This window comes from Salvelinus namaycush, chromosome 8, assembly GCF_016432855.1.
Source record: "Salvelinus namaycush isolate Seneca chromosome 8, SaNama_1.0, whole genome shotgun sequence".
Classification (NCBI taxonomy): domain Eukaryota; kingdom Metazoa; phylum Chordata; class Actinopteri; order Salmoniformes; family Salmonidae; genus Salvelinus; species Salvelinus namaycush.
Window position 1 is genome coordinate 45,744,661 of NC_052314.1, and position 23,468 is coordinate 45,768,128.

Consider the following 23,468-nt stretch of genomic DNA (forward strand, 5'->3'; position numbering starts at 1 on the left):
ATGAAACATCTATTCAATCAAATAAACCTCACGTAGCAAATAAGCCATATTTCAACACTTTCATTGACCTCCATACAGAAACTCCTTGCTTGATCGGCGAAACAACGAAAAATCGCCACCTGCTGGAGGGAGACAGATTTTCCGCGGAGTTGGGCCTCTCTCTTCCCCTTCCTCTCTGTGGAAACCAGGTCTCACGTAAATTAGCCCGAAGCTTCGTGAAACATTAGAGGAACTGTCGCAACAGTGTCGTCGCTTTACGTCATCCCGCCATTTTAAGTTGAGGACAAATATTTTTTCCTGGCAAGAAGCTAACCAAGCTGAAGCTCAAGTATATTCAACTGTGGGGAAACATCTTGCCTTGAACAATTAGAGTGCACGCTCTTATTCCACGTTGCCTGATTCGGGCTCTCTGAGTTTTAAAGGGATTGAATGAAGAGTTAAGGTGAGTGGGCCAGAAATGTGTGATGTCCCTGAGTGGTGGCACGAGGCCTACGCTGGACAGTGGTTAGCGTTTTGGTAGATAACGTTACATATTCCAGTTTAGTTAACCGAACTAGACCTGTTAAAATGTACCACATTTGCACCATATTTAATTTTAGGCATCTGGTCTTTCTGCAATTAACTAGCTTTAAGCTTTGGTGGGTTGGTTAAGGTCCATTGTTTGACTGCGTTGTTAGCTAACGTTAGCCTGCTGAGGTGTATAGTCGAAAGCCAGACTAATCTAATCAAATTGTATTGGTCACATACACATGGTTAGCAAATGTTATTGCGAGTGTAACGAAATGCTTGTTCTAAAGGCGTCCTTATCCGGAACAGTTGGTGCATATATTATGGAATTTTATGACATTTTTGTTCGTTTTAGTCTTGAGAAAGGTACAATTCGAAGACTCCCCGCCTCCCTATGCTATGTACACTCAGGAATCAATGAGAGGAGAGGGGGGCATCCCGTTAATTTCTTTTTTTAGGCTGTTCGTGCGAACATTTGTTTTCCACAATACAAACGGAAGTTCGGTGCCAAAGTCATCGCCCCTTCGTTGCTCATTGGTCAACAGTATGGATTCTAAAATTAACTGTTTGTGTAAAAGGCTCTATGCATTATACCGCCTCCAACGTTCTAATTTACTTCCGACCAGGTTGATGACTTCCGGACGAGTTCTGCTATTGTTTTTATCATTAGCTTACTAGCTATCGTAGATGCATTTCTGACTGAAATAGTTCGCAATGACTACGTTTAAATTACAGCCCCGTGAAGGAGGTGCTAATGAACGTTGTTCAGTGCCTCTGTTCAGTTTCTTCCAAATGTAATGGTATTGTGCGCTTCCATCGTTTCCCAGTCGATGTAGAGCTCAAAGGTGGTTGGTGGCAGTACGTCGTGATAACTTTACTGTCACCAAACACACAAAGGTGTGTAATACATATTTCGTCAAAAGTGACTTTGTTGGGGGGGAAAATTGGGGGGTGACAATACCTAAAGTATTCCTTTACGTTAGGTGTTCCTAACGTAAACTCACCCCATTCCCTACAAATGTGCGTAACTGCGGCATTCAAATGAGGCTGCAATGAAACGAATGGGACTGTAGTGACTGTTTGCATCAAAATCCGGGGTGTGAAACTACGTTTCGATTTAGCGTTGATTGACATGGTAATGGGCTAACAGTATTGGAGAAAAGATGATAAAACGAATCCCTCTGATGCTGTACGTGTCACTACGTAACGTACAGCGCGCATTTGCAACTCATTTTGTGCCGTACAGCCTCTTTCCACCAGGGGTAGCCCTTCTCTCGCAGATTAAAATCATGCTTAACCATATACACTTGTCAGAAAACTATATAATTTGTCTAAATTAATATAATTATTGCTAATATTAAACTAATATTTCATGACTAGGGTGCCAATTGCATTTTTTTGCGTGTCATTGCTGCGAGCCATCATGACACTCAAAAGCTGGAACAACTGCAGTTCACTTGTGAGGCTAACGTTAGCGCAGCCCTAAACCCCTCTTCAAATTTGACACAAACCTTCAAACGGGTATGTGATGAGACATTACATAAACTCTTTACGTTCTATTTACATTTTAAAGTTGATTAGTTGGACAAATCGGGTGAAAAAAAACTTCTTCACACAACATATTTCCTTCCCCCTTTCAAGATCACTTCGTAGCCTTCGCTCCCCACCCGCCATTTTTAAAAAGACCCATCAATTATGCAGAGATGGGCATCATGAAGGTTTCGTCATTAATTTAGTTGGAAAGGGGAGAAATTGTGCTTTACATTGGTATTGATATTACAGTTGACCTGGAAGTATTACGTTTTTCATAAAACCACTAAACTTGGCACCCATGCAGGGGATCCGTTCAGGTGCGAGAAACACTTCTGCAAGTAGTGGTAAAAATAAGTGGTCAGCCTTCTCTCTTATAGTTTTTGAAACCTGTAGATCTTTATATCCTTTCAACTCGGATGTCCTCCTTTGCACAGATGAGTCACACCAGCTACAACCTGTGAGAAGGATTTGACCTTGCACCTGCCAGTAGTAAGCATGAGATCTCTTCAACTTTAGCTCTCCATTCTGTATCTTCAGGTAAGGGCAGTCAACATAACTTGGTACATTTGGGCACTTGACCTCTAAGAGTCAAAAGTGTGGTCTCACACTGGGATCAAGTATGATGCCATCTGGAGAGGATCGTAACCACGGAGCATCTGGGTGCACTACGAAGCGACACGGAAAGAAGTTAACTTTCTTCAGTGTGCAGTACTCCTGTACAGCCACTGGCTCCATGGTCTGCATACCAGATCCCTTGAACATCCGCTCAGCTAGGTGGTCAGCTGAGGTCTCTCCCCGGACATGGCAAACCTCTCGGAAACGAGAGGATGTTATTCTCATTTTCCTGAGCTGATGCCATTCCGGGCTGCTGCTCTGCTCCCTTGTAGCAACCTCGACTTTGTGTGACATCTCGTAGGTTGTCTCTAATGCCTTGCCGTGGAACTGCGGCTAAGGACGTAAGCACACTGAGAAGCCTGAAGCCTGTAGCCATCTAATGGAAGTATTGGTGAAGAAGGGGCATCGGCAATCTTCACAATTTCACGGGTCTTTGGCTGTGGAAGCTGATGGGACAGAACACTGCCGGCTTGCACTGGCCCAAAGGCGGACTCAACCGGGGGCATGTCAGCTGACATTTCCATTGTTGTCACAAGAGGGGCAGTAAGTGGAGAAAAGTTGGCATACGTTTCTGAGATGTGGAGAAGGTCCATGTCAGGCATGTATCCATTGAGTGCTTTGTAGAGAACTTCTGCAAAATATTTTAAAACCTTAACATCAGGTTGGAGAGATTACTATGACAAAGACTCAAGTAACTTTTCCAGAAACAGCACAAGCCCGAAAGTTCAAATAAAATGAATTAAAATATACAAATTTATAGATTTCCCCCCGGTCTTTGTCCCAAACATTTGTCATTACATAGTAAAGATGCCAATGTTTATGCTTATCTGGATACAAAAACAATCACAAGAAAATGTTTTCTAAAATGTTTCCATTTAGGAACCTCCAACTTAACTTATTCCATCAGCACACGAGTTAGTAGGTTTACGGAACTCTATCCCATCAAACGGACCTGGTTTCACACCCTAATTAACAAGGATTTACTGTTACATAGGCTGAATACTTTTCAGGTGCATTTTTTTATGGATATTGATTGACTCACGTGTGTTCTTGGCTTGTGCCAACGCTGTTCTGTGTCTGTGCAGCTGTGAACTGGTGGTGCAGCAGAAATGTTTAGTTGAGCGTAGTGCGCTGTCTGGTAAAGAAGGGCCACCAGATTGCACAGAGCACTTCCTGCAACACAGGAGCAGTGGCTTTGGACCACTATCACTGGTACGGAGTGCTTTAACACCATCTGTGAAGATAAGTGTGATGAAAGACTGAAGTGAGAAACAAGAATGATGAGGCCCATAAATAACAAACATAGTAGTGTCTAGTCTTCTTAATTAGGGGCTCATTTAACTATACAGGAATACATTGTGTCTCAGTAACACAATTACCAAACACAGATTTTTACCAAATAACCTGTTAAGTGGGCAATTCTAGATTGGGACCCATCATTAATATCTTTCTACTGATAAGATTAAACGTTGACACTGTCTCCAACACATTTTGACCATGATGACAGTGTCTCACAGGACGTGTTTAACAAGGTCCCTAGTAGCTATCTATAACCTTTCCCTACTCATGCTGTGCGGCTTTTCACTCTTCCTCGTGGACCTGTGACAGGCAGCCCACACGGTGATCTCCCCTGTCAATGTGTTTTTGTTAGATACTGTGTAGAAGACATGAATAACAATTATGTTTTAGCTAGCAAATATAGCTACCAAGCTAACGAAAATACACACATTCTCAGGTAGTTTCAGTCAACGTTACATCATTTTACGACATAACTAGCTAGCTACAGTTAATAGTTAAATTAGCTAGCTAATGATTTTAGCTAGCACACGTTATATCTGTCACTGACTTGGTACTCGCCTTCATAGTTGTCTATGTACCTTCCTATATACATCTTGAACCCCTTTTCATTCTTGCTAGCTGGAGTCTCGGAGGCTGATTTAACAATTCGATGTACATCATTAATATTAATTTGAGGCAAGTCCTGAAGACACCTAGTAAAAAACTGCGACATAGTGGTAGTAACGTTATATCGTCGATAACAACTAGACTGACCGGAAATTGCCAAACCGATAGGAAGTGTGTTTAGAACGTTCGATCATGGAATGTGCATAAGGGCTATTGCGGGTTATCATTGTGTGGTTTTCCAGCAGAGTAGACTCTCGTGTTTTGCTGCCTTTCGCAGGTCAGTGTGGATTGCACATTTTGGTCACCGAGAAAAAATAATAAAAAGCGAATGGGGAAACTTCAATTGCACCACTGTTTAACCTTACACCTGTAAACTATCCCCAAAAACCGACCAACCCATCCCACTACTTTGACCCTAAACGATCCTACACCAGGCCATCGGCCTGTGAGAATGGAACCCCTTGTCTCAACGTCCTGTAGATCTTCTGCGTTAAAATCTTACACCCCAATATTTATCTGCTGCTGCAACTACCACATATCTTCTGTGATTTTTGCTCCATCAGTATTAGAGGTCGACCGATTCATCGGAATGGCCGATGTTATAAAAACTTAAAGTCGGTCATCTGCATTTTTGGACACCGATCATGGCCGATTATATTGCACTTCACAAGGAGACTGCGTGGCAGGCTGACTACCTGTTATGCGAGTGCAGCAAGGAGCCAAGGTAAGGTGCTAGCTAGCATTAAACGTATCTTATGAAAAACAACCAATCTTAATATAATCACTAGTTAACTACACATGGTTGATATTACTAGTGTATCTAGCTTGTCCTGTGTTGCATATAATCAATGCGGTGCCTGTTAATTTATCATTGAATCACAGCCTACTTCGCCAAACGGGTGATTTAACGAGCGCATTTGCAAAAAAAGCACTGTCGTTGCACCAATGTGTACCTAACCATAAACATCAACGCCTTTCTTAAAATCAATACACAAGTATATATTTTTAAACCTGCATATTTAGATAATATTGCCTTGCTAACATGAGTTTCTTTTAAATAGGGAAATTGTCACTTCTCTTGCGTTCTGTGCAACAGTCAGGGTATATGCAGCAGTTTGGGCCGCCTGGCTCGTTGCGAACTGTGTGATTTCTTCCTAACAAAGACAGCCAACTTCTCCAAACGGGGGATGATTTAACAAAAGCGAATTTGCGAAAAAAGCATTTCTGTGTTATTATATTCTAATTAAGTCTGACTGAGCGGTGGTAGGCAGCAGCAGGCTCGTACGCATTCATTCAAACAGCACTTTACTGCGTTTGCCAGCAGCTCTTCTCAATGCTTCAAGCATTGCACTGTTTATGACTTCAAGCCTATCAACTCCCGAGATTAGGCTGGCAATACTAAAGTATCTATTAGAACATCCAATTGTCAAAGGTATATGAAATACAAATGATATAGAGAGAAATAGTCCTATAATAACTACAACCTAAAACTTCTTACCTGGGAATGTTGAAGACTCATGTTAAAAGGAACCACCAGCTTTCATATGTTCTCATGTTCTGAGCAAGGAACTTAAACGTTAGCTTTTTTACATGGCACATATTGCACTTTTACTTTCTTCTCCAACACTTTGTTTTTGCATTATTTAAACCAAATTGAACATGTTTCATTATTTATTTGAGACTAAATAGATTTTATTGAGATTATATTTATTTAAAATCAGTTAAAATAAGTTTTCATTGTTCATTCAGTATTGTTGTAATTGTCGTGTGTGTATGTGTATATATATATATATATATAAAAATTGGCTGACTTAAATTGGCTGACTTTTTTTTTTTTAAACAGTGTCTGCTTTTTTTGGTCCTCCAATAATTGGTATCGGTGTTGAAAAATCATAATCGGTCGACCTCTAATCAGTATAGTTGATCACCATGGCTATAAATGCAAGAAATCCTACCTTATTAAACTCGACATCTCTCGTGCTCTCTTCAGGCCTACTCACTCGGGGGCTCCCAGTTGACTCTTACCCTCGGGCTATTCTCTACTCTATTCGCTGCCTCAACATAGGATGCTTTTTGCACCACTCGAACTCTGGCAATCTCAGCCTGTCTCTCGGGGCACTTTCGATCCCCAAGTGCATGGGCACCCCCACAGTTGACAGTGCTTTCTCTATCCTAACTGTACACCCCCTCTGACTATGCCCACCTGTACATTTCTCATATTGTGCAATCTCCGTTTTACAAACATGTCCAAATTGTAACTGACTTCAGTGGGCAAATGCTCCCCTTCGATGGCCACTGGCATGCTGGAGAACTGTACTGGGCAGATTGCAGACAGCGTGTATGGTGTCGTGTGGGTGAGCGGTTCGTCAACGTTGTGAACAGAGTGCCCCATGATAGCGGTGGGTTTATGGTACGGACAGGCATTCGCTACGGACAACTAACACAATTGCATTTTATTAATGGCTATTTGAATGCACAGAGATACTGCGATGAGATCCTGAGGCCCATTGCCGAAACATGAAGTGATGGATGAATGGCACGACAATATAATGCACGGCCTCATGTCGCAAGGATCTGTACACAATTCCAGGAAGCTGAAAATGTTGCAGTTCTTCCATGGCCTGCATACTCATCAGACATGTCACCCATTGATCATGTTTGGGATGCTCTGGATCGATGTGTACGACAGCGTGTTCCAGTTCCCGCCAATATCCAGCAACTTCGCACAGCCATTGAGGAGTGGGACAATATTCCACAGGCCACAATCAACAGCCTGATCAACTGCACTGCATGAGGCAAATGGTCACGCCAGATACTGACTGGTTTTCTGATCCACTGATCCTTTTTTATTTCAATTGACTGATTTCCTTAATATGAACTGTAACGCAGTAAAATCTTAAGTTGTTGCGTTTTTATATTTGTGGTGTATCAGCCTAAAGCATTCACTATTCCTGCTAGCTAGCTATCCTTGTAAATGTTTTGGGGGGAGAAATCTCATGTTGACGAGTTACCGTTAACCTGTGACTTTCCGGTCTTAATTTTCCTTGAAGCGTCCAGGTAAGGGAAGATTTGCGCGTTGTTTGGCAACATTGATTAGTTCTCGACACTAGCGTCGAAGCTAGTTCCACACATCAAAATTAGATGTCCTTGCTAGCTACATGGAAATAATTGATCTAGCTTTGCAGAAGAAATTGAGCTGCACATGGTTATCACAATGGTCTTCCAAGCCTTTGTGGCTCTGTCCACACTGCCTAATGACAACACTAATGCAACCAACTCCATGTCCGCATATTATTAGTTACTATGTAGTTTGTAAACTAAACATGTATTTTTCTCGCTGCAGGTGAAAGATGACCCAGTTTTTACCCCCCAATCTGCTGGCCCTATTTGCGCCGCGGGACCCCATACCATTTCTGACCCAGTTGGAGAAGCTTCCCCATGAGAAACACCACAACCAGCCATACTGTGGCATCGCTCCCTTCATCAGGCACTTTGAGGTAAGGCAAACCTACCTAGTTCTTGTGCAATTTACTCTTCATGAATGAGATGGTTAGTTGGCTATTTGATTGAATGCCTTTGGCCCTCTAGCTCTTCTTAGCCTAACTTTTGGACTGTTTTGATAGGATCCCAGAGATGCCCCTCCCCCTACTAGGGCAGAAACTCGTGATGAGAGGTTGGAGAGAAAGGTGAGACAATTGGAAGAGGTCACTTTCCTTTCACTTTTAGTCTCTGTAACCTCCATGCGTATCTGAATAAGATTGGATAAGTGAGAATCTTCAGTAGGGTGTACTAGTACATGGCTTTAATGTACGTGTACAGTAACCATTTGGGGTTTGAGTCTGAGGGGCCTAGCTAACCTGTTTCTGTTTTACAGAGGAGGGAGAAGATTGAGAGGAGGCAGACTGTTGTGGAGACAGAACTGAAGCTCTGTAAGTTGACATGATGAGCTTTTGTGACTTTCATAGGATTTACTGAAAGTTAATGAAGTCAGGTTGTAATATTGGCTTCTGCCTTCTTCTTCTAGGGGATCCACACAATGACCCCAATGCTCAGGGGGATGCCTTTAAGACCCTGTTTGTGGCGCGTGTTGTAAGTGTGCATTATAGAGGCTCTTCCATGTTCTATGGCATCTTTACCTTCCATCCTGTTTTGGCCACTTGATACTAAAACCGGGTAGTGATTAATAACAAATGAAGCACACATACACCACAATAAAATGAAAACCAAGCATCCACTTTTTCTATCGAATGGTATGAAGGCCAGAAGTGTGTTCTGGGGACAATTCTAAGACCAAGCTGCCTGTGACGTTTACACCTTTTGTATTTGGCACGTGATCGACGTTAACTGTGTTATCATTGCTGCAGAATTATGACACAACGGAATCCAAGCTTCGCCGTGAGTTTGAGGTCTACGGGCCCATCAAAAGGGTAAGTTTTGTCTGTCTCCCAAACCACCCATTGGTTTTACAATACATCTTATTGGCCAGTTGTTAGTGGCATTTGGTCCTCTTGCCCTCCCCCCCAGCCTGTTCAGCTAGCTTTATTATAGTCGCTCTCTCTTCCAGATCTACATTGTCTACAACAAGCAGTCAGGGAAGCCCAGAGGCTACGCCTTCATAGAGTATGAGCACGAGAGAGACATGCACTGTGAGTACCACGAGAGACCAACCCTCTCATAACCCACCTCATCTCAAATGGGAGTCTGAATGCTGGGAGGGTACGTAGGTGGGATAGTATTTGTTGAAGAACTCGTAAGTGAGAAATGACGAAGAAGGCACCAGATTAATTTTGGGAGCTTACAAATGGTTGTAATTTCACTATAGCTTTAGAAGTAGTAGCAATTGGTCTTGCTGACTATTAGTTAACATCAGCACCTTATACTCTTGCTCAGTGTACAAGGAAGCCTCTTGACTGAATAGCGCCTTTTTCATGGCGCAAACTGACTAGGCTCCGTTTTTAAATATTTTTTTTCTGTAATGCACTAGCAGCTTATGCTGTCCTTGGTGCGATTTCCCATTGAAGGGTCAGGATGGGTGTTGGTTTTACATTTATCCGTAGTCCTAGGCCCACTCTTAATATCTGCCAAATATAAAAATAAAAGGTTCACACTGCTGAGCCACACTGAGCTGTTCTGCGCTGGTCTGATTATGCTGCGAGGACATGTTGAATGGAAAATATCCAGAGTATGGATTGGAACAATGGTATGAAAAGAGTCAGAGACAAGAACTAGCTGGCAAGTAGGCTTGGGCGGTATCCAGATTGTCATACTTTCATACCGACCTTGTCATACTGGGATATTCGGTAATACTGGCACTGAACACAAGCAGTGCTGTTTTCAAAACCCACTGATACTCTAATCTGAAGGTTAGCATTGCTAACAAGTACATGTAAAATTCCATAGAGAAGGCTAACAACCGCATTGCAAACATTTTGTACAGTTTCTGACCTAAACTATACAAGTAACTCAAATGCTACACAGTTTGCTGCATGCACAAAACCAATATATGCCAACAAGGCTCTTGATCCAGGAGGGGATTCTCTGCTGTTACCAAGTGAATGCTTGATTTTGGAAGAAACTAACCACTTAGCTAGATGGTTAACTAGCTACTAAATTAGCAAACCAAACGCAGAGGAGTTAGCACATTTTAGACTTAACTTTTAGACTTACTGTAATTGTATCACCTGGTGCATGCTGCACAACAGTGAATGACTCCCAAGGCTCCGGTCTCTCGTAGTTGTGTGCTTGTAAACAAACACCACATGACGGGACTACAGTAAGCTTCATAATAATGTAACACGGGTGAAATTACGAACTCAATGTTTATCTCATAACGTATTGTACAAGTTGACTGCATGTATTTACTTAAGTAGCTACAAATGTTCAAACTTCAAAGAAATTGTTTCAACAGTATGGAAAAACCATCCTTGTCTTTTTCCAAATACCCCGGTATACGGTATACCGCCCAAGCCTACTGGCAAGGGGGTTAAAAATATGGATCCACAGTCCATACAAGTTGAAGGTACAACTCTGAACACAAGGGTCACCAAAATCCATCCATCCTTTTTTTCAGAACTTTGAGTTTAGAATGGCTATGTTATTAATTAGGGGAAACAAGGTGCTGAGTGAGGTTTGTGTGACGTCTGTCTTGTGTTTGTGGCGCGTGATGACCTCTTGACTAACTCAAGAAAGGGTTTCTGTACTGCACTAGTCTGAGTGAGTGCAGTTAGTCCAGCCATGGCACTTCTATGTGGCGGTGCCATTCGGTGGGAAGATTTGGCCTATGTCTTGTATGTATAAACAACTTCTAAGCCTTGTTCTTCTGGTCACCTTGAATGCCTTTGCTTGCTTTAGGTTAGGCCTGTAATGGTTAGTGTTAAGTCATCTGTGGAACGGGTGGGTTCCCTGGTTGGATCACCAACGGTCCAACGGTAAGCTGCAGGTCACCAACAGGCTAGTACCCCCCCCCCCCCGCCCCAACTTGTCTGGTTAACTTGGGTACCCTCCTCTCTGTGCTTTTGTGTGACACTAGGCCATTTCTATCAGCTCATATCAGTGGTCCTTCACCCTGGTCCTGGCGATCTACCATGCCCGCTGGTACTATTCTCATTTTATCGAATTTAAACAAATTATCAGGCAAACGGGTGTTCCCGGTCTATATCTGGCCTCTAAGATTGCTACCTTCCAGGCCGACTACATTGCAGTCACTTGCCAGATTTCACATCACCTGGGTAGGTGTTTTACATATCAGCTAACCAAATCATATAAAATAAGAATCTGATGCCTGACTGCTAGTCGGTGATGAGACAAGTATCCTCACAGCGCGACTGCAATGTAGCTGGCCTGAAACGTAGCCACTGATTAATTGCTGGAACACTTAGGGTCATGCACCCAGGGTGCAATGAACAGGCAGGGAGTAGTGTTCCCCGGGACCAGGGTCGCCCACCCTTGGTATGATGTGACTCAGGTGAGGGTTGACTTGAGGGGATGTCTATGCTGGCTCTACAGTGTATTAATTGTTTGTTGTTCTCATTGCCACTGCAGCCGCCTATCTGTGATGGCTATTGGCCAGAGCTGGCTTGCAGATGATGATGATGATGATGATGGTTATGATACATCTACACCCTACTACCACAGCTCAGTATATGGTTGGTATGATGGGTTTGTATGATGGGTAAGCTTTCTTTCCACCCTCCATCCTCCTATTTAGGGAAGAGGAGCTACGTTCAATGGGCAAAGCACATTTTTTTGAAGCTGCTTATGTTGCTTGAACAATATTGACATTGATAAGACGGCGCTGGTGCTTTGACCATTGAATGCACCCCCAGGCCATTAGTCAGTTAATGGGTGCCCTATGAGTTTTCCTTTTGTGTTAAAGCCACCTCAGATGTATCCATTTTAGCACTTTGTTTTTTACAAATAGACAAGTGCTTTTACCATTTGAGTATTTTAGTTGTCTGAAACAGCATTATTTCAAGTTGTCTCTTGCATAATCATTAAGAAAAGGACAATATTTTGCACAACATTGCATCAAAAGACCACATGCCCAAAACAAAATCCCCTAGCATTGTAAGTTAAGGTCCTTTCTTGTGTGCGTTGAGCTGGCTTTAATGGAATAGGGTTACGAAGGGACTCTAAACACTTTTACAGCAAGGCACATACTTATGCGCACATGTAGCTTTGTCCCTACTATATAATTAGGCAAGAGCAGATGCCAACAAGAGCATAGCGGTAGCTCATTCAGACATGGCAGCCATCTCACCCCCCAGATCTCTTTACCACAGCTGATAGCAAGGATCCGGTGTATACAGCTAATAGAACCAGTCTAGTGAGGAAACATGTCCCCACTGTTAATAGCCTACATTTATTCTAGCCTACACCAAACACATCCAATTTTCTCTAGATGCATACCTTTCTGTTTCTTTAAAAAGTATATATATATTGATATGCACCGTATGTGTGCTTGTATAGTAAGATTGTATTTAGGCCATGTTTTTGGGGTCGAGGTAAGGCAACCCCCCTTTGAGTAAAGTTCTCTCTGATTGGTTGAGAAGGTTATGGTTTGTGGTAAGACAAACCTGGATTGGTTAGGTTAGTGAGGGGTTGTGGTAAGGCCCCCTGGTAGTATAAATCTGTGAGGTGTCATTAAAGTACAGTGATGATTTGCTATGATCTAGAAGGGGTTCTGGTAAGGCCCTCAGATTGGCTATAAAAGTGAGTGGTTCTGGTAAGGCCATCTGATTGGATATAAAGAGGAAAGGGTCCTCTGTGCCGTTTCCCATTGGATCGTCTACCACAGCAGAGCAGACCAGTGTAGAGGCCAGGATGGGTCATCATGGATCTCGCCGAATTCTTCGGTCATAATAGACTGATCCCAAGACTGTCTGGGCCAAGGGAGTATATATTTGTGTGTGTTCTGAGTTTGATTCAGAAGCTGCAGTCTGTGGTGGTAAATCTGGCAGGAGCCTGCCATGTTGACTTGCAACTGGAAGCCCTATGCTCTGGGAATCCGACACTGCGCTCGTGTCCAGGCGGTGGTAAGATAGTTGGTGAAAAACAAACACAGCAGCCCATAAAGCCCCCACTAAGGTATGCGAACATGGTCACATTTAACATTTGCTCGTATCGAGATGACCCCTCCCCTATATCTCCCCCTCTAGACCAGTATTACAAGGGCCGAGGTTGTATGTAAGGCAACCTAATATACTCTAGCCTCAATATAGTCTGAAGCACAACATGTATTGGGTAAGAAGATTGCAGCATTGCCATACAAGAAGGTTGTGTACTCTGGCAGTCAGAGTAAATATTCAGGAACTCAAACCAATGTGTCACTGGTATTTTATTTCTCACTGAACTGTGTGTAGGTGGGGGGGGGGGGCTAAGGACGTTCCTAAGGTGTCAGCATTTGCAGTGCAGTATCCACCTGTGGTTTGTCACTAACCACGTTTCCATCCAGGTTTTATGCGAGTAAAGTCATACTGGATTAAAAGATCACGACAGCTGTGATGGAAACAGGACTATTCGGTGCAATTTTATAAATGCTGACAGAATTTGTTAGTTTGGCATGGTGGGATATTTCTGTGTCTAAAATTTAATTATGTGCGAAATAGCGGTGTAAATGCCTTTTGTGCAAAATATTGATTGTAATTATAATCTTATCAAAGTAAACTTGGAGTCAAGTGACTATATGGTGTGTGTATGTGGTCCTCCCATTACGACTTGGGGAAACCATGCAGTTTAATAGGCTACCGTTAAAATATGTGTGGTGAAAAGTGCACGGTGATAATAAGCTTGATTTTCCTTTCCAATAAATATCGAGGGTCTTATGCTGGTGACATGATGAGCGATGTTTGACCGCCTTTTGACAAAATATTTTCTCGTCCATTATTATCTCGTGTAGACTAGCCTATCCGTACTGTATATGCAAGCTGTTGGCTAGAGCACACGCGCCAAGACCAGCGTAGGCACATTTGCTATTAATCGCAGGTTTGTGACAACTCATTTAAAAAATATATATATATACATCAGAACTTAAGCGAAAAAGTAAGTTGTGTGCACTACGTCATCACGCACTGATTTTTTTTATTTTTATCGCAACAAGTCAGTTTGGTGGGAATTTGCATTTTCTTTGGATTTGAGAATATTTGCATTCAAATCTGTCGCCAATTGGATGGAAACCTAGCTACTGGTAGAAAGTCCCCAATTCCACCTATAAGGGGTTAGATGTGCTTTTGGAAGTGAGGTGGGTGTCTGATTTGACCCATGGTGGTGACGCCTATTCACTGTTCTTTCTGGGTAAGAGGTTGATGTGAAAATGCGCAAATACATTTCTCATCAATTTGTTGGGTAATATAATAGTATGGTGCGACATGAATTACTGTCATCTGATTTTAATTTTAAGTGCGCAAGCATTTTTCACAACAGGCTTTCAAACGCACTCCACATCAAAGTACTGTCAACTGCTTGGACCACTTGTTTACATTTTATTCATTTAGCAGACACACTTATCCAGAGCGACTTACAGGAGCAATTAGGGTCTGCTCAAGGGCACATTGACAGATTTGTCACCTAGTCTACTTGGATTTGAACCACCAAACTTTCGGTTACTAGCCCAACGCTCTTAACCGTTGGCTAACCACTAGGGACACCCAGTATTCAGTAATAAAGCATTATCGGTAATGGTCTATTTATCTGATTACCGTAGCTTTTAAATTGATGCATTTTTACAGAATCCCATGAGATTCACGTTATGAAAGGCTGGGTATTTTCTAAATTAATATAGTTTCATGTAAATAATCTTTGCAACGCTACATGAGCCAGTCATGTTGCACACTGTAATTTAATGGTATACATATACACTCAGCAAAAAAAGAAACGTCCCTTTTTCAGGACCCTGTCTTTCAAAAGATAATTAGTAAAAATCCAAATAACTACATAGATCTTGATTGTAAAGGGTTTAAACACTGTTTCCCATGCTTGTTCAATGAACCATAAACAATTAATGAACATGCACCTGTGGAGCTGTTGTTAAGACACTAACAGCATAGACGGTAGGCAATTAAGGTCACAGTTATGAAAACTTATGACACTAAAGAGGCCTTTCTACTGACTCTGAAAAACACCAAAAGAAAGATGCCCAGGGTCCCTGCTCATCTGCGTGAATGTGCCTTAGGCATGCTGCAAGGAGGCATGAGGACTGCAGATGTGGCCAGGGCAATAAATTGCAATGTCCGTACTGTGAGACGCCTAAGACAGCGCTACAGGGAGACCGGATGGACAGCTGATCGTCCTCGCAGTGGCAGACCACGTGTAACACCTGCACAGGATCGGTACATCCGGATGGCAACAACTGCCCGAGTTACACCAGGAACGCACAATCCCTCCATCAGTGCTCAGACTGTCCGCAATAGGCTGAGAGAGAGGCTGGACTGAGGGCGTGTAGGCCTGTTGTAAGGCAGGTCCTCACCAGACATCACCGGCAACAACGTCGCCTATGGGCACAAACCCACCGTCGCTGGACCAGACAGGACTGGCAAAAAGTGCTCTTCACTGACGAGTCGTGGTTTTGTCTCCCCAGGGGTGATGGTTGGATTCGCTTTTGTTGTCGAAGGAATGAGCGTTACACTGAGGCCTGTACTCTGGAGCGGGATCGAGGTGGAGGGTCCGTCATGGTATTGGGCGGTGTGTCACAGCATCATTGCTTGCAATGACAACAAGCGCAGTCCAATCTCAATGCTGTGCTTAACAGGGAAGACATCCTCCTCCCTCATGTGGTACCCTTCCTGCAGGCTCATCCTGACATGACCCTCCAGCATGACAATGCCATACTGCTTGTTCTGTGTGTGATTTCCTGCAAGACAGGAATGTTGGTGTTCTGCCATGGCCAGCGAAGAGCCCGGATCTCAATCCCATTGAGCACATCTGGGACCTGTTGGATTGGAAATGTCCGGGAACTTGCAGGTGCCTTGGTGGAAGAGTGGGGTAACATCTCACAGCAAGAACTGGCAATTCTGGTGCAGTCCATGAGGAGGAGATGCACTGCAGTACTTAATGCAGCTGGTGGCCACACCAGATACCAACTGTTACTTTTGATTTTGACCTTCCTCCTCTTTGTTCAGGGACACATTATACCATTTTTGTTAGTCACATGTATGTGGAACCTTGCTGTGAGGGTTTCTTTTTGCTGAGTTTATAATTGATTTTCAGAATTTTAGCTTGCTTCCTTAGATGTAATATTTTAGCTTAGTCGTGGGCCAAGTCAAGACCGTTGATTGGTCTAAACTCCTCAAACTCAACTCTGGACCTTGGAAGCCTGTTCCCCTTAATCAGAGACTGATTTTGACCTGGGACACCAGGTGTGCAATTATAAGGTAGAACAGAAAAGCAGCAGGCTCGGGACCGTGTAGGGTAACACGCTGACCAAACCGGACGCGCGCATGTTGATTTTTGTACCCCCACACCAGACGTGATCAGGACACGCAGATTTAAATATCAAAACAAACTCTGAACCAATTATATTAATTTGGGGACAGGTCGAAAAGCATTAAACATTTATGGCATAATTTGTCTTGGGATATAAACATTGGGTTATTTTACCTGAAATGCACAAGGTCTGCTACTCCGACAATTAATCCACAGATAAAACGGTAAACCGAATTCCTTTCTCATCTTTCCTCCTTCCTCAGGCTTCTTTTATTTCTTTGGACTTTATATGGAGGTTGGCATCCAACTTTACGGTGCGTTACTTACTACATCTTCATCTTTCAATCATCCACGTGGGTACATGCTCCTAAAAAGCAATGAGATGGGAGAGGACGGACTTGTTGAGCGTCAAATAGAATTCCTATTTAAGTGCCTGGCCACGCAGACGCTCGAGCAGTGTGGGTGAAATGATTGAATAACATGTATGTGTACATTTATTTTGCAGTGCACGTGACGTGAGCGGTGTGGTCAGCATGTAAGAATTGCGTACCCTTGGTCTAAACTATAACCTTTTTAGCTTCAAGGTAAAATGAGCCATGCAACAGTAAGCGGTTGACCCTCTTCAACAGTAGTGTGGTCACTACTGGACCTAAGTAAGATTTTAATTATTTTAAAGCAGAGTTTCACTTTTTCGGTCTCTGGTGCTCCACAGAAACCACACATGAAGAGAGCAATTATATGCCTAACTTCAATGTTTTGTTTGAATATATTATATGGCACACTTGATATAATAAAATGTAAGGTTTGAGATTTTAATAATAAATGCTTTAAATGGCAGTTTTGTCTCTTTTTTTTTAATTTATTTTTTTATACCCCTTTTTTCTCCCCAATTTCGTGGTATCCAGTTAATCTTGTCTCATCGCTGCAACTCCCGTACGGACTCGGGAGAGGTGAAGGTCGAGAGCCATGCGTCCTCCGAAACACAACCCAATCTAGCCGCACTGCTTCTTGACACAACGCACATCCAACCCGGAAGCCAGCCACACCAATGTGTTGGAGGAAACACCGTGCACCTGGCGAACTGGTTAGCGTGCACTGCCCCCGGCCCGCCACAGGAGTCGCTAGTGCGCGATGATACAAGGATATCCCTGCCGGCCAAGCCCTCCCTAACCCGGACGACGCTGGGCCAATTGTGCGTCTCCCCATGGACCTCTCGGTCGCTGCCGGCTGCGACAGAGCCTGGGCTCGAACCCAGGGTCTCTGGTGGCGATGCAGTGCCTTAGACCAGTGCGCCACCCGTGAGGCCCCCCAGTTTTGTCAACCTTATCTGCTATACTGGCTCACTTGTGATTTGAGGCTTGAATGAATTTCTTTATTCTATCCCTCTTTTTTAGCATTTCAAAATAAAGATTTGCTGAAGTAAAGTGCTTGCACAACAAAATACTTAAACTGTGGTACATCTTCAAAAAAGAGATGTGCAGGTAAATGCAGCATTTAGGGGTGGAAAAAGGTCTACTACTACATGGTCTGTCTGCCCAGAGAGCAGCCCCACACTACCTCACCTGCTCCTGGTCAGTATATTCATGCACTCTTTGTTAACCTTACCTTTAAAAACGCAGAGCTCCAACTTACCCTTCTCTACCTTTTTCTCACCCAACCCCCCCCTCCCCCAGCTGCCTACAAGCATGCAGACGGGAAGAAGATCGACGGAAGGAGAGTGCTGGTGGATGTAGAGAGAGGCCGCACTGTGAAGGGATGGCATCCCCGCAGGCTAGGTGAGGAACTGCACATGATCTCTGTGACAGTGCATAATTATCCATACTACAGTCATGCCATTTTACAATCTTAACACTGAATTCACTGAGCGTTTTGGAATGGATGATTCTCACATCGGCATTGGTCATTTATGAATCCCTTAATATTTTGTCAGTTTTAAATGCTTTCATTTCCTGTCTATGATTTCTGTATCACAATAAGCCCTGTTTTCTGTCTCCAACCAGGCGGTGGTCTTGGTGGGACAAGGAGAGGCGGGGCTGATGTCAACATCAAGCACTCTGGAAGAGACGACACCTCACGTTATGATGACCACCCCCCAATTGGAGGGTGAGTACCTACACTGGGCCCTTGGGGTGGTCTGCAAAGGGAGGCTTGTCACCCTATTTTAAATGGGCCCTACCATTAGACCTGAAAGAATTGGATAATCTGAAGGCAAGATGGATTTATTACCATATTCCTTAGTTACATCTATCCAATTATTTTAGATCTGTGCAAGTGTAGAGGGTATGGGTTAGTGGCAGATTTGGGATTGGACATTTTGTTGTTTGACTCACTTGATATTTTCTGTATAGAGGTTTGACAGTTGACTTATTTTTGCCCTTCTCCACCCCAGGGAACGTGAGCGCGAACGTGGACCTGAGCCCAGAGGGGAACGCAGAGAGCGCAGCCGTGAGCGCGAACGGGTGGGGGAGAAAGAGCGCGGTGGCGAGAGACGGAGGTCCCGGTCCCGGGAAAGACGCAGGCGCAGCTCCCGCTCCAGGGAGAAGGGCGACAGGGGTCTGGGCCAGGCAGGGCCCGGAGAGGAGAGCGTAGTGAGTGGCAGGAGGAGAGACCGAGAGAGGGAGCGGGGGGGAGGAGGGCCAGGGGGAGACAGTCATAGCAGGGAGAGGAGCAGAGACAAAGGTGAAAGGAAGCGGAGGAGCCGCAGCCGAGAGCGCAAGCGAGACCGGGAGAGGGGCAAGGGTGGTGAGGGGGATGAGAGCTTGGGGCTAGGAGATGGTATGATGGGGGAGGGAGGAGAGAGGATGCCTGAAGAGCCTAGTGTGGGTGAGGAAGTGGGAGAGGAGCGCGGCGGGAAGGAGCGGGACAGGGACAGGGAGCGGGACCGTGACCGGAGGCGCAGCCACAGGGACAAAGACCGGGAGAGGGACCGGGAGAGGCACAGGGGGGACAGGGAGAAAGACAGGGAGCATAAGAGAGACAGGGAGCGTGGTGGAGGGGAGCGCAGGGAGGACCGGCATGGCTCTCTCCTGCTCCCCTCGGCCGAGCAGGACGACGTGGGTAACGGGGAGGAGGGCGACGCGCCGCCCCAGCCAGAGGAGAACAGCCAGGATGGGTTGACGATGGACCAAGAGTCGGTGCAATCGGGGGAGGGTTACGTTTCCAATGAGAACGGCTACAAGATGGAGACCCAGGCAGACGAGTATTAAGAGGGGCTTTGCCGTCTTTACTAATTTCCTTTTTTTTTTTTATACAACACAAACCCACATACCCCTTCCCTGTTAGTGTGAAGGATATTGTAATTAGCTGCTGCCCTGTTAGAAACCACAACGGAGCAGTGTAGGCACAAGAAACAAACTGTCCGTTTTATGGGTTAAGTAGGGGTTTTGTTTCTTCTGTATTTTAACCCCCAGGGCTAGGTCCACACCACAATTATTTCAAACCCGTCCCTCGGTAACAAACTGAGAACGGTGCTCACTATCCCTTAACATTCACATTCTCCCCCAACCGGAACTTTAATCTGACATTCTGCTCTGTCAAGTACTTGTCTGATTACAATCACTTTATGAGCGAGGCAGAGATGGTGTAGTTGTGGTGAAATATTTGTTTCTCTTTTTCGTAATCTCTGTTGGTGTATTTTTCTTTATTCAACCAGGGTTGTTGTTGTTGGTTAAGTTTTGGTTTTATTTAACATTTCCCCCCCATGTAATTTGAATGAATCCATGTTCCCACAAAAGCAGTACCCTAACCTATTGTTAGATTTTTCCCCCTCATCATTTTGGAGCCTTCATGTTCCTTTTTTACTTTAAAGTACAACCCTGAATGTCTTACTCAACTGTCTGGACACATTCTTCTACCCTCAAGAAAATGTACAGCAACAGTTAGGTTTCCATTCAATTGGCGACAGATTTTCATGCACATATTCTTGAATCTCCATAAAAACATTATGTGCATGTTTCCATCCTATTGACTTGTTGCAAATAAAAGCATTTTGTGGTTAAATTCCCATGTATCAAAAATGAAAAGCTAGTTAAATGGGTTTCATCACATTTTCAACTCCACTGATTGCGTTTATAGCGAGTGTGCTCACTTTGGTATTGGCATGTATGCTCTAACCAATAGCACGATCTGCGTGCTGTTGGCTAGAGCGCACATATAGCCTACATAACGACATCATATGGACAAAAGTGTTTTTTATTTTTTTTTACAGCCAAACGTCACCAGACGAAGACCCTAGATACTTATTAGAAAGTAGCATCAAGCTAATTACCTTGCACTGTCACCACCCTGTGAAGTTCATCATTTATTTCATCTGTAGTTTAATGAACAGCATGCTTTCCCGACTAGTTGTAGTGGGAGGACCACATGACTCCCAAGTTTACTTCAATATGATGGTTATTGTATCAATATTTGCTCAAAAGTGTTTCCACCTACATTTCTCTTATTTTACTGACAAGATTCCACTTTGTCTAGTGTATTTTTGTTTTGTTGACATTTGGATCATTTACCCCACAAATGTCTAAGGCCTGTCATTACTTTTGTATCTGATGTACTTTACTTACATAAAGGTTGGCTGGAAACCTGGTTATTGAAAATGAAGGGGGGGGGAGTAAGGAAATGTGTTGCAAAGTGCATGTCCAAGAGTTGGCAAATATTGCTTATTTTTATTCTGTAAAGCAAGACGGAGGAACCCTCTGAATGGAATTGTTCTGATTCTCCTGAAATAAAGTTCCAGTTTTTTTTGTTGAACATTTAGTCAGTGTCATCCTGTTCAGTAATCTAAATGACCAGGTTCATCATTGGTTGGCATCCAACATTATGGTGCATTACCGCCACCTACTGTACTGGTGTGGGCCAGCAACTGGGAGAAACTAAATCACTTGTACCTTATGTGGTCAATTTCACGCCATTGAATTGAAATCCATTGTAAACATGAAAAAGTTGCTAATGTGAACATTATTTTTTTTGAGGAGTGAAATAATGGATGTTGACATCAAAAACCAAACGATTTGAAGCAAAATGTATAGAATTGTTAACTATATCCAAAGCAAAACCCCAAAACTTGCAATGACAATTTTAAAGCAAGAGCAAAAACTCTTGAAATTATTGAAAAATGTATTTGAAAACCAATGCAAAAATAGTTTTCAGTTCAACTTCCCCAACAACCAATCCTATTGATTCCATTTCCACTATGCTTTTGGCTGAAATTACTACCTTTTTGGTTATGCTACTCATGTCTTGTCTCTCGATTTCTTTGCTTTCACTGCCAGTTTTTTTGTGAAGGGCAGAGTTTAGAGGGAGGTGTAGATAATGCGTCTCCATTGGTCCACTAATTTGAGGGATGGTTTATCTTAACCTAATCAATGAACATGAGTTTATTTTTTGGGCTACTTAACCAGACGGTCTGACGTCACCACTAGACGCCAAATCTTTCCCCCTGTGTATGTATCTTCTGAACATGGCGAACCACTTACTAACAGCTGCGCCGAACTTTGGGCAACAGGTAATTCAGATGTTTACCTAAGTAGGTACATAAGTTTGTTATTAAACATATTAGACACGCTTCTAATATCTACATTATTGACCCGTGACTCACAATTTTGAAGTTCGTTAGCTTTGTTGGTTGGCTTTGGCGTCAAACTAGTCAAATGGAATTAATCGCAAGACTGCATGCCTGTAACGTTACAGCTAGCCACTGCCAACCATAGTGAAAGGTTTGCCGTGAGAGTGAGATTAAACAGCGACAACCCTAAATAGCTATTCCCATAACAGTACCTGCAGCCTAGACACAATCTTGCCTGATACCTGTCAAGTGGATGGATTATCTTGGCATAGGAGAAATGCTCACTAACAGGGATGTAAACAAATTTCTGTGTTTTATATTTTTGTTCAGTGTAATTTGACCTGTGACTATTGAAGTACGTTACTTAACTACATTGTTTAGTCGGCGGCCTTAAATTGTCTGACTAGCTGGCGAAATGGAATGAATCGCAAGACGCTACATGGTCGCAGCCAGCCTGTAGCTAGCCACTGCCAGCCGTAGGGTTGTCAGTATGTATTTATTAAACCAAGTCACGCCGAAATAGGCCATTAGGACTAAAATCACATCACGAATGTCTCCAGTTAGCTAGCTGTAGGCAACGTTACATGTATCCACAATGACACGACAACTCTTACTGCTACTTGGTTTACGGAAAGCATACTGTAACGACCCTGGGTTTATAAGCGCGGAAATCGACTCTGCCGCAGGAGCATGCTTTTGCGGTACAGTCGATAGCACGCCGGACCTCGGGCTAGAAGGTCGAGGGTTCGAGACCTGCTCCCTGCTGTTTCATTACAATACGTTCAAACTAGTCACACATATCTGTATCTGAATTACCCTTTGTTACGTTCCCCAGTTTCTGTGTTGTATTTGAGTGTGTGTGTTTCAGGAGATGGCTTCCTGGAAGCCTCCCCAACCAGCTGATTAGAGAGCTGACCCCGCCCCCTCGTCAAGATGCAGCTGTATCCAATTAGACTCCTGAAGCTATATAAAAGCCAGTGTTCTGTTCAGGAGGAGAGAAGATTGAATATTTTGGAGAGATTAGAGAGAGAGAGATTTTTTCTGGAGAATTAGATTATGATATAGTGTTGGTTGTTTAACAGAAAGTGTGGTATGTAATGTGTTAGTTGTTGTTGGTAGCAGCTTTGATATGTTCTGTGTTTGTTGCTTTGTCAGTTTCTTTAGTGGCCTGAGTTAGTTTACTCAGTTTTGTTGTAAAGTGTTTGTGAAATTGTTAATAATTATTCTGTTTCATTTGTTCTCAGGGGGGAAGGAGAAGGCACTTTGGGAGTGCTTAGGCAAGAGGCCCGCGGGCATACATATACCCGTAGTATATTCAATGTCTAGGCACACTAGGTAAGACCTGGGCGGACCACCCCCTGTATTTTGGTTAGGGCACCAGGTGGTGCTAAGTTAGGTAAATTAAGTGGGTAGGCAGGTTAGATAGGAG

At 43.5% G+C, this 23,468-nt stretch overlaps 1 protein-coding gene and 1 non-coding gene across 2 annotated transcripts; both read left to right on the forward strand.

The window, feature by feature from the left end:
- Positions 1-240: 240 nt before the first annotated feature.
- LOC120052740 (U1 small nuclear ribonucleoprotein 70 kDa-like) lies at positions 241-21,225 on the forward strand. Its single transcript, XM_038999829.1, has 10 exons — positions 241-442; positions 7,904-8,057; positions 8,184-8,246; positions 8,435-8,489; positions 8,585-8,649; positions 8,925-8,987; positions 9,125-9,206; positions 18,153-18,254; positions 18,480-18,582; positions 18,869-21,225. Exons 2-10 carry the CDS (start codon positions 7,911-7,913, stop codon positions 19,683-19,685), a joined length of 1,497 nt encoding a protein of 498 aa, XP_038855757.1. The 5' UTR covers positions 241-442; positions 7,904-7,910; the 3' UTR covers positions 19,686-21,225.
- Positions 7,758-7,836, forward strand: LOC120053121. The gene has a single exon (XR_005477481.1). It is a non-coding gene; the product is annotated as a small nucleolar RNA SNORD35 (small nucleolar RNA).
- Positions 21,226-23,468: the final 2,243 nt, after the last annotated feature.

Bases quoted from the DNA above. Each gene is read 5' to 3' on its own strand.
- LOC120052740 (XM_038999829.1), top strand. From the start codon at position 7,911: ATGACCCAGTTTTTACCCCCCAATCTGCTGGCCCTATTTGCGCCGCGG. The intron at 8,650-8,924 runs GTAAGTGTGCAT...TCATTGCTGCAG, and splicing joins CCCTGTTTGTGGCGCGTGTT to AATTATGACACAACGGAATC. The intron at 9,207-18,152 runs GTGAGTACCACG...CCCCTCCCCCAG, and splicing joins GCACGAGAGAGACATGCACT to CTGCCTACAAGCATGCAGAC.